Genomic DNA, 15,000 nt, shown 5'->3' with positions numbered 1-15,000 from the left:
AGCTGGAATAAGGCTAACCACAGGGTTTCAGATGGGTACCACATGACAGATGAAACGAGGATATTTTAAGGAACTGTCTATTGTAGAAAAAAGGGTTATTACACATAGACAAGTCTCTATGTGTAATATGCAAGTTATGTGTATATATGTGTAGTATGCAAGTATAACTATGGTAAGAAGTAATCATTGATTCCTTTTTTTTTTTATTTTGGATTCTTCGAGTTAAAAGTTAAAGTTACTGTATCTTATATTTCTTATGACACTTTGAATGTCTGCTAAAGTTATGCCTGTAGTGGTTTTTATGGTTGCAGGTTTTTTCATCTATAAATGGAGTGTGTACTTGAAATGCAACATATTATGGTCTGGCTTTTTCTGGTACCTGCTGAGCTATTCTTACTCAGTTCAGTGTGTATGGTCACTCCATATATAAAGATTGTGGTTTAGTATCCATTTTAATCTTTTTGAAAAAACAAAACAAAAAACCCCAAACCAATCAGCCAACTAAAATGACCAACAAAAAAAACTCCAAACACTAAAAAAACCCACAACCAAACAAAAAAGCCCAAGCCAGAATCTTGTTTCTAGACAGGCAAAGGGTGAAGGAAGAAGAGAGGAACAAAGTATTATCTGGATATTTTTGTGTAGAATTCTGCTGAAACTGTTAAAATGTGATTAAGGGGTAGTATTGCTCCATTATGAAATTTCACTTTCCTTTTGAAAGCAAGCTATTGATTTAATTTTGCATCTCCCCAAGCTATATATTCAGTAGAAATGGCTTCATGACGTCTAGAGGAAGGATCTTGTATAGGAAATGTTTTCAAATCACAGCTTCTCAATAGCATTAAACATCAGTATCCCAGTATTACGAACGTTAACTTGGACAATTCTGATAACTGAACAAAGTGCAGTGGAAAATTTGTCACAGAAAACGGTCTCATATTTCAGGTTTCATGGTGTTTCCTTTTCTGAAAGCAGAATGTTTCAAGTTCCGCTTCTGAAATGTACAATTACTACAGAAATAGGCAGATAAATACAGATGCAATTATTAAGTATCCAGATATGAGAAAGGTGGGCAAAAAATCAAGTAAAATTTAGTTCTAAACTAGGCCAGAACATGCAGTCCTTTCATGTTTGATAAAAGTAAGCAAACTTGAATAGCAGTCAGTTTGAAAAGTTAGCGTGCATAGAGGGAGACGTGAATTATGAAAACGTAATGTGAAAACATAAGTAATGACAAACATTGTGCCTTTTGTTTTAGCTAAAAAATAAAATAATAAAAAATGCTGGGTTTAGCGATGCAAGTTGCCTTTGGTTTCAATAGCATACATACTTCAGTAAGTGAATCAGCATTAAAACTGCATTTAATCATATCTCTCTCCCCCTGTTGCTCCTGGGAATTTGCTGTTCTCATAAAAAAAAAAAATAAATCTCACGGATTGATTAAAATTAACTTTTCTGGAACCTAAAAATAGCAAAGCAAATAATACTGTCTGAATTAAATCAAGTAACCTTGATCAAACAATTAACTTATCCTCTATTAAATCAATATTTGCTGATGCTAATACTGGTGCTAGTTCCAGTAGCTGGAATTACAGCCACTGATTTAGTGGCTTTATTATTAGTAATTAGGCTGCCTTCTTTCCCCAGTACTACTTCTCAAAGCTAGTATTTGGCTGACTTGTAGAAACTGGCCTAGATGATACCTACAGTACACACTTTGCATGCTGTTAAAGCTTCTTTATAAGGCTGAAGACCCTCTCCGATGGTGTAACTCCACAAGGGTTGAATGGATTTCAGGTGTGTGTTGCCTCAGTTCCACTTAGATCAACTGTGGTGGAGCCACAGCTTAAGGCTATTTTAGCAAAACAGTTTTTGATGATGTAAACTCTTATCAAAGGCAGGGAGAGTTCCTGCTGTTGCAGTATCAATATAGTCTCTTTGGAATTTTTCTCAAGAACCTTTTGCTGCCGCTGCAGCGGTGCTTTTGTGGCAGCAAAAGGTTCTTGTCACCCCAGTACCATTTTGTCCGTCCTTAGCAGCACTTCTAGCAGGGCACTTAACTGTGACAAATTAGGAATTAATTTGCTCTGATTCGCTAACGTGACCATGAAGCTCTCTACCAGACCTTTATTTATTCTCTTTTAATTTGTCTAATATGTTCTTTGCTTCTTGGATCTGATTATGTTTTTTTGGCTGTTAAGTTCTACTTAAACAATCTTATATAGGCCAATCTGATGCTTGTTCTTGTTTGGGGAAGGATTTTCTTTGTCACACTCTCAGGTTTGCAATAGCGTCTCAATGTTTGTTTTGGTCCTCAATTAGCTGATCAGAAATTACTTAGTTATTCTCCAGATTCTGAAGGATGTTTTGGTTCAGATCTAGCATTATGTAATCCAACATATGCCTAATGAACATAGTTAACAAAGTGGGAGATGCAACAGCAAAATTGCAGTAACAACAAATAATGAAGTTTGGTAATGGGATTGCAGTGTAAACATTATTGTAGAGCATCAGACTAGACTACCTTTATATTCCCTCTGACCTTCAAAATTTTTTATATTGCTCTTAAATCTATGCTTGTTAGCAAAAAGCATCCTGTTCCCGAGTATGATTCTATTACTAAGGTTAAAAGATTTTCCCTTTGAAAGATACGTGATAAAGAAAATTGCTATAATGTAAATTATGGAACTGTTACTTTTGTCTGTAAACCCTCAAACCAGCATCAAGGCAAATGGAGAAAATACTCAAAGAAACACAAGACTATGAGTCTACTGTGTAATTTAGGAATTTTATGTTTAATTATTTTGTATGAAAACTAGTATGGAAAATAATGCATTTAATGGCATGAAATGTAGTGATCAGGAAACAAATGTTCTGGGATCACAGTTTGTGAATCTGAGTGCTGTTTCTTTTCATTTACATGTGATAACTTTTTTCAGAGTTACTACTAAGAAGGATGTCTCTTGTTATTCATCTAATAAGGCAGGTGCAGTGGTGGTATTTAGTAGTGAATAGGAAAGAAAAAAGACCACATGACTGTAACAGCCAACACAGACCACCTGCAAAACTATCAGAACCTGGATGATGCTGAGAAAGTCCAGCAAATGCTGATTTAAAAGCCAATGATAATAGTGTTGTCCTTGCAGGCATCTTAATATTGTTTGTTTTGGCTATCTATGATGTGAGTACTTTTTTGAGATAGGTAGCTTTCTTTGAACTATTGTCTTTATTAGCAGCTGTCCAGATCTGCAAGGCAACTTCCCTGTTTCTGTTATGTATTTGAAATGAAGCACTAATATATAGCTTTTTTAGGATATTCTGTGTGGATAAGCCCACACAGAATCTTTAAAAATATCTTAAATTTAAATTATTCTCATGTACATTATAGCTAAATTCAGTGTTACCTAGATGCAGTTTTTTTGCAGTGGTTAAAAGCCTTTTTTTATAAAACTGTATTATCTTCCAGGGCCGCTACAGCTTTCAGGGAGTGGGGGTTTGTTCTCAATGGTGTAACTTTTTACTGTAATAGAACCAGATTAACACAATCACTTGGTTTTTTTGCAGATTAGCAAAAGAAAAACTTATGTATGAAAAAGAAGCAAAACAGCAAGAAGAAAAGATTGAAAAAATGAAAGCTGAAGCATGTGATGATTATGGAATTAAGAAGCAGGTAAACTATCCTAAAACTTGTTTTATAAAATCCTTCTTTGCTTTAATTTAATCATAGTCATCCTTAAATAAAAGAATCTTCTGTACCTTTTTCCAGACTCCTATTATATAAATACTAGACAGAGATCCTGTCAGTTACAAAAGTCATAATAAGCATTTGTAGAAACTTCCTGTACTCCAGAACTGTTAAATTATAAGAAGCCTACAAATGGGTTACTTAGCATTTGGTGTCAGGATGGCTATCGCTCGCTAACAGCGTGTACGAGACCATTGTGATATTTCTTGGAAATACCAAGAACCTGAAAATACATAATCTGGAGGCATTTAGGTAAGTAAATTAAGTGCTTGCTGGTTAAGTGCAAATGTTACAGTAAAGTGAGAATGCTTGACAGTTCTCATTTATTCCCAGATGTTTTCTCTTAAATCTTCACAGAAATGGAAACTGTAAATTAAAATTATTTTAACTTGTTTCAATAGTCTGCTAGCCCCATGTTATAAAACCTAACCTGCTGTTCTTCCATCTTCATTTTTAAACACTGGAAGAATAGGTTAAAAGAATCTTCAAATGTAAAAATTAGCAAAAACAAGATAGGACAATGCCCTTTTAGAACAACCTAAAACAACTTTTGACTTAAGTTCAGATTTCAGTTCATGTGTCTATGTCCTGCCTTCCTTTCCTTATGCCATGGGAAAGAAATACAAATAAAGAATTTGTATTAAAAAAAATTGCATTCATAGAGCTGAGCTGTCTTCTGCCTCACCACAGACCGAGACTCTAAGATCCTACAAAATAGTAGTCTTTCTGAAGATGTGCTGCTGCTAACAAGAACTAATGAATGCAATTCCCATTTTTAGTGTCTCCCATTCATCAGATTATTTGACTGTACCATGGTATTTCCGCAGTGACCTGCAAGGTATCATCAAACTCAAAAACAGCAGAGGCTATAAACTTCTGCTGTGAAGTGAAATCTTACACACTACTTGAAGGTATTCTCAGAAACCAATAACAAAAACCTCCACAGAAAATAGTCTTGATTAATTCAGAAATTGCCTGATCCACTTTGAAAGCAATCAGTTCCTTCATTGACAACTTCGTGTTCTTTTAGTGCACTTTGCATTCTGAAAGTTGTTAATATTTTAGGTTATGAAGAATTTGGAGGCTCAAAAAGAATGCACAATACTTTTCTTAGGATAAAATCTGTTACTCTGAAGAAAATTACATAATACCAGGACAGTTCGCTCAGAACCGTATTTTGGATAGAGTTAATACTTTTAGATGTTCTTCAGGAAAAATATTTGTAGTTACACTTTTTAAGAATTGCTTTTAGTTAATACTTCCTAATCTGAATAACGGTATTTATTTATTTTAAAATATAGTTGTAGTCTTTATTTCAGTAATTAAAAGTAACATTTAGGGGATGGAAATGAATTCAATCATTTGAGACTAGGAGAATAATTTTAACTGTTATTTTAGCTGAGGTATGAGATATGTGTATACAAATCAATCCAGAGTTGATGGAGGGATGCTTAAAAAGCTCATTACTTACCTCTTAGTGTACTACTATTCTCATTTAGCTTTTTAGCTACAAGTCTGCAGTAGAACATATGGTTTAATAGTACAGAAGTGTGCAACCTGTTGTAGGGAACCTGCTTTAGCAGGGGGGTTGGAGTAGATGATCTCCTGAGGTCCCTTCCAACCCCCACCATTCTGTGATTCTGCGATTCTGTGAAGTGGCTACAGAAAATTTTACTTTAAAATTAATAAAGTCATTCCTACAGCATCTGTAGACATTAGGGTGTGTCTGGTCTGTAAAGCAGTGACCAGTCACTTTGTAGAACAATAGTTTGGGTGTGACTGAATTTTTTTCTCCTACCTCCTTATGCAGTGGGGCAGCTTGTGGTTCCTGTGAACCCAAGTCATCTCTAGCTGACGCAGTGACCAACTGGGGTAGCTGGCAGTTGTTAGAGTCTAGCCTTCACCTCCACTGTCCAGAAAGACTCATTTAAGGTGGAGCAGATTCAATATCAGAGAAACAAAAAGGAAGTTTTCTCACAGTGCTTGGTATATACTGACCAAGATTATAATTTGAAGACTCCGTTGTAGGGCAGGAGAAGACTTTGTCAGTGTAACCTAGGATAGTTCCCTTCCTCCTATCTGAATACGTTATGTAGAGTCCCAAGCGTGTTTTACCTCCATGTGACAGTAACCCAGGATAATTCGAATACCCCCTCATCTGCCCCCACCTTTGCACAGGCCCCGGTGTGATGGCAGGTCTCAGAATTCAGACAACAGCACCTGCAGTACATCAGCAAGTTCACTAATGAGCAAAACAGGCCATTGCATATATATGATAAGTCAATCAGCACAAATTTCGTTATCCACCCCTGCTGTGCTTTCCTTTGACCGTCACCCCCGAATGGGGCTCTTCTGCATTGGGTCTCCATTTCGATTAGCACTGGTGTCCCAGGTGGTAACCAGAACTTTCTCTCACTGAGTGTCATGCCTCATCCCTGAGGGGTCTGCACCTGCTTTGCACCTGTAACACCTGTATATTACTGTTGACCGGGGTGCAGGCTTGTATTTGCACTACTTGCTGTGTCTCAACTTGTGCACTTCAGATGAATCTGAGCTGGGTGAGAACTACCTGTGGTAGGTTGTATATCACAGGGAAAGAATCTCTAGCATTATGGGGCAAGGAAGCCCTTCCTTTTCCATCACTTGCAGCTTATTTAAAACAAAACAAAAAAAAAAATCATGCTGCTATTATGTAGTTTTTGCCTACAAAAGGCAGATGAGAAATTTAGAATTTAGGGGAAGACTTATAACAATTCATTTGAGCCACACTGGCAGAAGAAACATAATAAAGAACAGTGGGGAAAAAAGAGACTATGAAATAAAAAATTTTCTATCTCAAAATCATGCTATCTTCAACCATGACACTTGTAAGAAGAGAGTTAAGTACTTTAATAAAATATTAAATCAAAAACAATCTTCTTAAAAACTAAACTATTTTAAACAAAATTTATCAGGTTTGTAGCAGTTAGGAAAAAAATATTAAAAGACTTTTGATGTATTCTACCAGGTGTAAATTCTGCATACTGTTTCTGTAGAGGGTCATGAAGAACCATGACTGGTAGCAGCATGTACTTCCATGTGGATTTTTTTGTAATGAAGCCTTAGTTTCTACACAGTTGTAATGACTCTCAATATATGAAGACTTTACACGGAGCTTGGTAATACTTCATCTGTAATAGAAACTTTTCACACTGTTTTCACTCATGAGTATACACTAATGATAGGAACCAGTAGTTTTCTGTATTTCTGTGGTTGTTGATGTGTCTTGTACATAAATAAACCACCTGACTGGTTCCAACAAAGTTTCATTCTTGTCAATCAAGTACAGTAAGTTTAGATGAAACATTAGAGTTTCACTTCAGTCTGATTATTTTCTTTTTTTCTTTAAGAATAGATAATCTTTGTTTAATGAACTGAAGCTCTAGTTCTTTAGGTAGAGGCAGTGGAAACGCTCATGAAGTGTCTAATGCCCTACCTTATACCCTTAAGAAGCACAGTTCATTTCCTTAAAAGCTAGCAACCTGGAATTCTCTGTACTAAGTACAGAATAATATTCCTAACATACAACTGGTATTAAAAATGCTTTCAGACTTTGGTTTTATTGCCTAATGTGCTTTCTGAAAGAGACCAAATTATGAAAAATCATTACTGTGATACTTCTTCCATTCTGTTTTCTAAAGGCTATTTTCCTTTTAGCTAGGCAGGTGTAAGTACCTTTTGGATTCCAGACTTTATGCTGAAGATTAAAGGTAGTCATGGAGCATTTGGAGTAAGTTAATATGGCAGCATTCCTATAGAAGAAAAGACCTGCCACCAAGCTGAGACATGATTCATTTCTTCTTCAGTTGCACTTACTTTTTCTGTGCTCTAGAGCAAGGAAAAAAATCTGGACTTGACTTTTCTGCCTATCTAGGGAACTTCCCATGTCTGTTCTGCTTCCAATTTCAGCACAGATATTTCCTCGGGTATTTCATATCCACAAAATGAATGGGTGATTCCTCCCAAACCTTCAAGTTTATTCTAAAACAACTCCTAACCAACCTGCTACCTTTTAGCAAAGCATGTGTTACATTAAGCACAGATTCTGGATTTTTATCTTATTTTAACAACCAACAACAACAAAAAAAACCCAACCAAAAACAACCCTCTCAACCTCTCCCCCAAGCTTAATCTCCCCCCAAAAAAGCTGGGGGTGGGGGCAGAGAGAAAATTTGGCCATTTGTTCTAACAAGGTTGAGCCATTATTGTTGGGAAAACAAGTCTTTCTTTTGTCAGTGTTTTGTTTATGCCACTTGCAAATAAACTTCATTCAGACATTCACCACCTCTCACCTGTTCACAAGGTACCTGCATCAAAATGGATCTGTTCAGGCAGAATTTTGAGTGCCTGGAAGGAAATGTGCTGCCTGCTGATTAAATTACAACTTTCTGTAATTAATAATTCCATTATCCTCTAGTTTCTAATACAGCATATTTAATTAAAAACTTTTTCAGTGGAGGACATGTAGTTTTGCTTCTGTCCTCTGAAAGGATCTCAATTTTTTAGCTTCAAGTCATGTGGTGTTGTCCCTTCACCCCCCACCACTGACAGTGGAGAAAACCTGACAGTTGTACATTAGTGGAAAACAGCCAGTGACAAACACTTTTCCAAAAAGACCAAAGGAACCTTTCTGCCTTCTATGTCCTAAAGTGATCTGCTTTAGAAGAAATAGGATTAGCCCTCACCTGAGAGGAGCTGCAGGGAAAGCTCATTTGAAATACTGAGGCATTAGATCTAGAGGGTTTTCTTCTCCTCCAGCTTTCTTTTTACAAATGGTAGGTGGTTCATGGTTGATACATGGCCATTTCAGTTCCTGAAATGTTCAAGCCACTACAGAAACAGAACAATGTTCCCCAGTTCTTTGCTGGAGCTTTTTACTTTGTGGTCCTTTGGAAGTGCTCTCACGTGTGTATTTGACAACTCACCCACAATGGACTGCAGTGTCCTCTTATATCCTGTATTTGTGGGATAGCTTAAGCTGCTTTGGACCTGCTATGTGAAAATAAAACAAATTGCTTCAAAGCAAGTAGAAGTAATAAAATTTGGTTTCTTACAGTTTTTGTGCATTTGGGGTTTTTTCCCTCCGTATTCCCCTTAATGCCGTATGTCCTCCGGGTTCCTGCATGCCCTATGCCCAGCTTTCTCCTGCGCCACATAGGCTTACCTACTCCATACGTTCCCACACCACCATCCTGGCCCAGCTCTTTGTGCCTTTATATTCCCTGGTTACCAGTGAGGCAAGAAATAATACCATGCTGTGGACTGAAGTTACAAATATGTTGATCAGCCAACAGTAGCCTTAGCATAACTGTTTACTTTGTGCTACAATCTCTTACTTAGTAGGATTATTAATACGGCTGTCAATGGATTCCAAGTGTTTTCCAAACTTCATGATGAAAAGTAGTTCAAACCAGTAGCACTTTTCCAAGCAAACTGAACTATTTCTGTGTCTTTTTCATTTCCTCCCTTGTTTGGTAGATCCTTACTCTATTTGTGCAACAGACAAAGGGCAAGTGATTATGAGGCAGTATTTAGAAGCATGTATATTCATGTATACATATGTATATTCATGTGTGTGTATATAATTGGTGCATATATGACTAATTCACATTTATCATATTTTTAGCCTATCTCTTGTGTTTATAACACCACTCCTATCATATAAAACAGTATTGTCACCCAGTCGTTTTTTAGGCTGTCTTTCCAATATCAAGGAAAGACAGAGGGCCCTATAGAGGTTTTCTCATTGTTTTGAAATTATTTGTGGATCTGCGTATCTCTCAGTCTCTTGGTTAGATGTGGGTCAGCTGGGAAAGAAAAAAACCAAACTCTGCTTCCATCTTTTTGAAGCTGATAAAACTGTTGTCCCCGTTCCACAATACCTGTCAGGCGGAGCAAAATTGCTTCCTGTTGCAGAATACTTAGCATCAACACTCATACGCAGTAATATTTATTTGTATTCTTAAATTATAAAAAAATTGTTTCAGTGTAAGTGCTTGGGTGATCCAAAAAGTAGAGAACCTGCCTCATTTGAGTAGCTCTGATCTGCCCAAAGTTGAAATAGTAGCTTTGAACTTTCATTGTGGGACCTGCTAAAAATCAAGGCTGCTTATTTTTCAAGCCTTGGGCACTACCTCCTCAGCTGTTTCTCACAGAGTCGTGTTTGGACTTTGTGCTTATTTTGAATGTGTAAAGTAATTGTCTGATTTTAGTTATGGTGCTCTTCCACTTCAGCAATTGGTAGGTGGATCTGTGTGTTTGCATCTGTTCTGGTTTATCTGTCACTGCAATCTAATCTAGAATTTATGGAAAACAGATTGAAGGCTACTGATAGTACATTATGCACACCAGTTCTTTGACATCTGATCCAATTTACAAAAAAAATCCAATCACGTTCAGTAAATAGGCTATATAAACCGCAACAGTTAAGAGAGCTCCGCCACATCTGAGGAAAAGGCTTTCTTTTGAAAGGTGCCAGACATCCGCTCCCCTAGTAAAAATACTTCCAGTCCTGAAAGACAACTGACTAGAAATGTGGCAGGTTGAAGAGATCAGTTTAACTGGCTTTTTCAGTACACTTAAAGGAAAGGGGACATCACCCTTACTGAAGCCACAATAGCTCTTTTGATCCTATGTGCACCAATTTACAACAAATTCACCTTGCTTCTCCCTGTACATATTTTTGTGCTTTACTGCTTTTGTCTTAACACTGGATTTAGATGCACTTAAGTTACTCCAGTTTTTTAATACTTCTGTTTGGCATTGTAATTCAGGCAAACCTTGCAGATATTTGTGCTTCTTCACAAGGTAGATCAGTTTCATGTAATAACTTCCACTGTGGCCTGCTTATAATTTAAACTCCTTACAGTTCGTTCAGAAAGTTTGATAGAATTTGGAGAGCAAACACTTTAAAAATTGCAGTCCTAAAGGTTTGGTGATTATTTGACCTTTTGACTTGGCTTAATTATATATATTTGCAACAATAAGTGATCTATCTGGGATTATCAGCATTACTTTAAAAAAAAAATGTGTTTTATGCAGAAGTTATCAAAGTTTGCTTAGGTAGTTTGGTAATCAACTAAACAAAATTCCTGTTCCGGTCTCCCAGCTGTTTGCACCTACTGAGTATAGGTCTAGGATTTATCATCCTTCTGGTTTTTATTTATTATTGCATAACTGCACACAAATGTAAATAAAACCCTTTGGATCTCAGTCAAACTCTGTTTTGAACAGAATGACTGGGGTAGTTTTGGGGTTTTTTTACAGCAGCCAGGACTACAGCTGACAGATTCTAGATTTATATGCCTTCCCAGATCCCTTATTGACTGGCATGTATTAAATAAGTTACTGTTTTTCATATCATCTACCAGCTTTACAATACACAACTATTTAGCAGTGCTGGCCTAAGGAAGTAATTATTGGATATTCTCACTCCTGTAGGTATTCTTTATGGAAGAAATTTCTACTACATAAAGCAGAAGGCATCATCTCCTGCAGTTATGGCATACCTCATTCTGTGAAAGTTACAAACCTATATTTATTCATTCACTGCTGAAACTGTAATATGCAGAGTTCCTAGTCTTACTTTTAGTACAGTCCAACACTAAAAGCTTAAAAGAAAAGTGGTAATACTGATGAGAACTAGAACTTGGGGGGTGCTCTACTTTTTTTTTTTAACCATTTGTCACCCATCTTTGCTTCATTAAAGTAGACAGGTTTTTCCCTCCCCTCTCTAAAAGAAAATAAGAAACAAAGTTTTTAAACCCTTTCTCTCAAAAATTACTTCAACTAAGACTTAAATATATGACACTTAAAAACATGGTGATAATGTCTTACTACCTAAGGCCTTCCTGTATGCATAAATACATTCTTAGCTATAGCTTATCTTCCCTTTTACAACAACCCTTCAGTACAGCAGCGTTAATACTGAAAGGAGAATACAACCTAGGAACAACAGAATGAAGTAAACCATTTAAAGGGAAGGCCTCTGTTGCAGTTTATCCTGAATGCGGAAGATGTTTCATATTTAAATATCTAGCAAATTTTGATTTTAAATAGATTTAACATTACTGAACAACTCTGCACACCTTTTCTTCTCAGTGGCTGGATTTCAGATCAAGAAATCTTCCATGAAATAAATGTTCCCTTGTTTAAATCTGAAGTTGTTTTCTGTAGGAGGAGGCGGGATGTTCAGATTCAGTGGGGTGCCAGTTTAGTAATTTTGTTCGAAGTGCATGGTGAGAATAATCTTTCTCCTAAAATGAAGCACAAGGATAAGTAATAACTTTTTATGCATGATAAGCATCAAAAATATGAGCCTGCTGGTCTTTGCTTTTCATTTTTCTTTACCTTTGTCTTTCAGTCAAAGCCTCCTGCAGTGTGCACACAATGTGATCAATAACTCAATAACTTTTTTCATGCAGTAATTATCTCTATGTGGTATTATCTGAACACTGGTTTTCTTTATTACCCAAAAGATGCGGGAGATATTTATATAACCAGCTGATCCCATTTTGGATGAAGCTGCTTCACGACAGCAGGAGAAAGTTTGTTTTAAATAGCCTTTTTAACAAATGCTGTATGGAAAGCTTACCAGGCAGTACTTTTTTCTAAGGGAAAAAATTACTCTAAATACTCTTTTGCACTTAATACTTTATATTTAATTAAGAACAAAGTAAATGGAAGTGTCCTGTAAACTAACAGAGTTTTAAGCATTTATGCTAAGTGAGTATCTTTTAATAAAAAAGCCTATTCAGAAAGTAGGTACAACTGTTCTGAAGTTCCTATATGATGACTGGACTACTGATTTTTTCAGAGCAAAAACTTATCTTAAAAAATAATGTTCTTATCTGGAATATATTCTCATTTCATTGGCTTCTAATTTTCACAGATTGAGATCTTACAAGAGTCACGAATGATGATTCCAGACTGCCAGCGCAGATTAGAAGTTGCACATGCAGATCTTACTCAACTACTAGTAAGTATAACACCATAACCCACTGATCAATAAATGCTGTTGTTTCTTGATGAACTTAGATAAACATGCTTGTCTGCAGCACAGTATTGGAACTGGATTGAAGAATTATTTTTTTATGGGTCATGCAACGTACCAATATTTTATTTTAGTTAACTATCTTTGCAGAGTTGGTCTTCAGCATATGCAGACTGCGTGGTTAGGATATTAGAAGCTGTCTTTAATGGAATATAAATTCAGCATACACTTAAATACTGAACTGCTAGAATGGACTCGGAATTCCTGTGCTAGTTACATTATCAGAAAAAAACAGTTTATCTGCTTTAGGTAGTTTTCTAGATAGTACAGATGTATATAATATGCTCACAGAGAACTGAAGTAGTCAAAATACTTTGTTTACTACTGTTATTATGCTCTGGACAAGAAACAAGATAGCTGAGTCCTTGTCAAGTACTGCTTTATGTTTTATTAGTGAGGTGAGCACTAGTGCCACATTTTTAAGATATGAATACCTGCAGGAATAAATAACACCTTGTACAAGTAGATTCACCAAAACTATACTAAGTTTGGAGATCATCATGCTCATTTTAAAAGCCACCTTCTCATCAAGAATTCAGCTAGACATGTAAATGCTACTGTGAGACTGAAAGTACATACTCTAAATTAAGCCCCAGACACATTTGATAGTTAAAATGCAAACCCCTTCTCAAAGGAAAACTCCAGGTGTCTTATCCTCAGGTAGTATGCCCCTCCTGTTTTCCAAAATAAGTGCGCAGTACCTGGCAGGATTTAGGGTCCTTTTGTCATTCAACTAGTTACTTAACAGTTAGCTGGTCTGGATTTCAGTGGCATGCAGAAGTGGTGCTATGGATTCGCACAGTGTGCAGTACAAACTTAAAACAAGGAATGGGGAGAGTTGCTGTTGTTGTTAAGAGTTTGTAAGTCTTGCAGAGTTGCTTTCTGTGTTGAGCTCACTTTCAATGCTTTTATTGAAATCAACTTTATAGCAGAATTCTTTTTCAGTTGTCAGTCTGCTTAAGCTTTTTCCTAGTGGTACTCTTGTTCTGAGTTCTGTTGTTATTGGTTCCAGTTATGGTGTCCTTGATTTGAAATATTTAACATAATAAAATAAAATTATGCACTCACACATGACAACCATTACCCTGGTCCTTAAATAGGACAGAAGAAATTACCTGTACTTTGAGTCATGTAGGACTAATGTTTTCAATAATGATCGCTCTCTTGTTTCATAGAATGGTTTTGGTTGGAAGGGACCTTTGAAGTTTATCTAGCCCTCCTGCCATGGGCAGGGACATCTTCAACTAGATCAGGCTGCTCACAGCCCCATCCAACCTGGCCTTGAATGATTCCTGGGATGAGGCTTCTACCAGCTCTCTGGGCAACCTGTGCCAGTGTTTCACCACCCTTAGTGTAAAAAAAATTCTTCCTTGTATCTAGTCTGAATCTCCCCTCTTCTAGTTTAAAACCATTAACCCCTTCCTATCATTATAGGCCCTACTAAAAAGTCTGTCCCCATCTTTCTTATAAGCCCTCTGTAAGTATTGAAAGGCCTCAATAAGGTCTCCCAAGATCCTTCTCTTCTCCATGCTGAACAACCCCAACTCTCTCAGCCTGTCCTCATAGGAGAGGTGCTCCAGCCCTCTGATTGCCTTTGTGGCCTTCTATGGACCCACTCCAGCAGGTTCATGTCTTTCTTGTGCTGAGGACTCCAGAGCTGGATGCAGTACTGCAGGTGGGGTCTCACCAGAGCCGAGCAGAGGGGCGGAACCACCTCCCTCAACCTGGTGCACTTGATCCCATTGTCTGTAGCCTTGATGAAGATATTAAATGGTACTGGTACCAGTATGGACTCACTTATCACCAATCTCCATCTGGACATTGAGCATTGACCACTACCCCCTGGATGTGACCATCCAACCAGTTCCTCATCCACCAAACAGTTCACCCATCAAATGCATCTCTCTCCAATTTAGAGAGAAAGATGTGGGGGGACTGTGTCAAAGACCTTACAGAAGTCCACATAGATGACATCTGCAGCTCTTCCCTTGTCCACTGATGTAGTCACTCCATCATAGAAGGTCACTAGGTTGGTCAGGCAAGACTTGCCCTTGGTGAAGCCATGCTGTCTGTCTTGAATCACCTCCCTGTCCTCCATGTGCCTCAGCAGAGCTTCTAGGTGTATCTGTTCCATGATCTTCCCGCACACTGGTGAGACTGTCAG

General features: G+C 37.2%; 1 protein-coding gene across 1 annotated transcript in view; it reads left to right on the top strand.

The window, feature by feature from the left end:
* The first annotated feature begins 3,568 nt into the window (after positions 1-3,568).
* The window catches only part of TBCA (tubulin folding cofactor A), a 12,142-nt gene continuing 710 nt past the window's right edge, over positions 3,569-15,000 (top strand). The window contains exons 1-2 of the mRNA XM_010164122.1: positions 3,569-3,670; positions 12,675-12,761. Coding sequence (XP_010162424.1) covers positions 3,584-3,670; positions 12,675-12,761 — 174 coding nt within the window. The 5' untranslated portion in view covers positions 3,569-3,583. The remainder of the gene's footprint in view (positions 3,671-12,674; positions 12,762-15,000) is intronic.

This window comes from Antrostomus carolinensis, unplaced genomic scaffold, assembly GCF_000700745.2.
Source record: "Antrostomus carolinensis isolate BGI_N321 unplaced genomic scaffold, ASM70074v2 scaffold23943, whole genome shotgun sequence".
In the NCBI taxonomy this organism is placed as follows: domain Eukaryota; kingdom Metazoa; phylum Chordata; class Aves; order Caprimulgiformes; family Caprimulgidae; genus Antrostomus; species Antrostomus carolinensis.
Note: the sequence above shows the minus strand (reverse complement) of the source record. Positions and strands in the feature narration are given on the sequence as shown.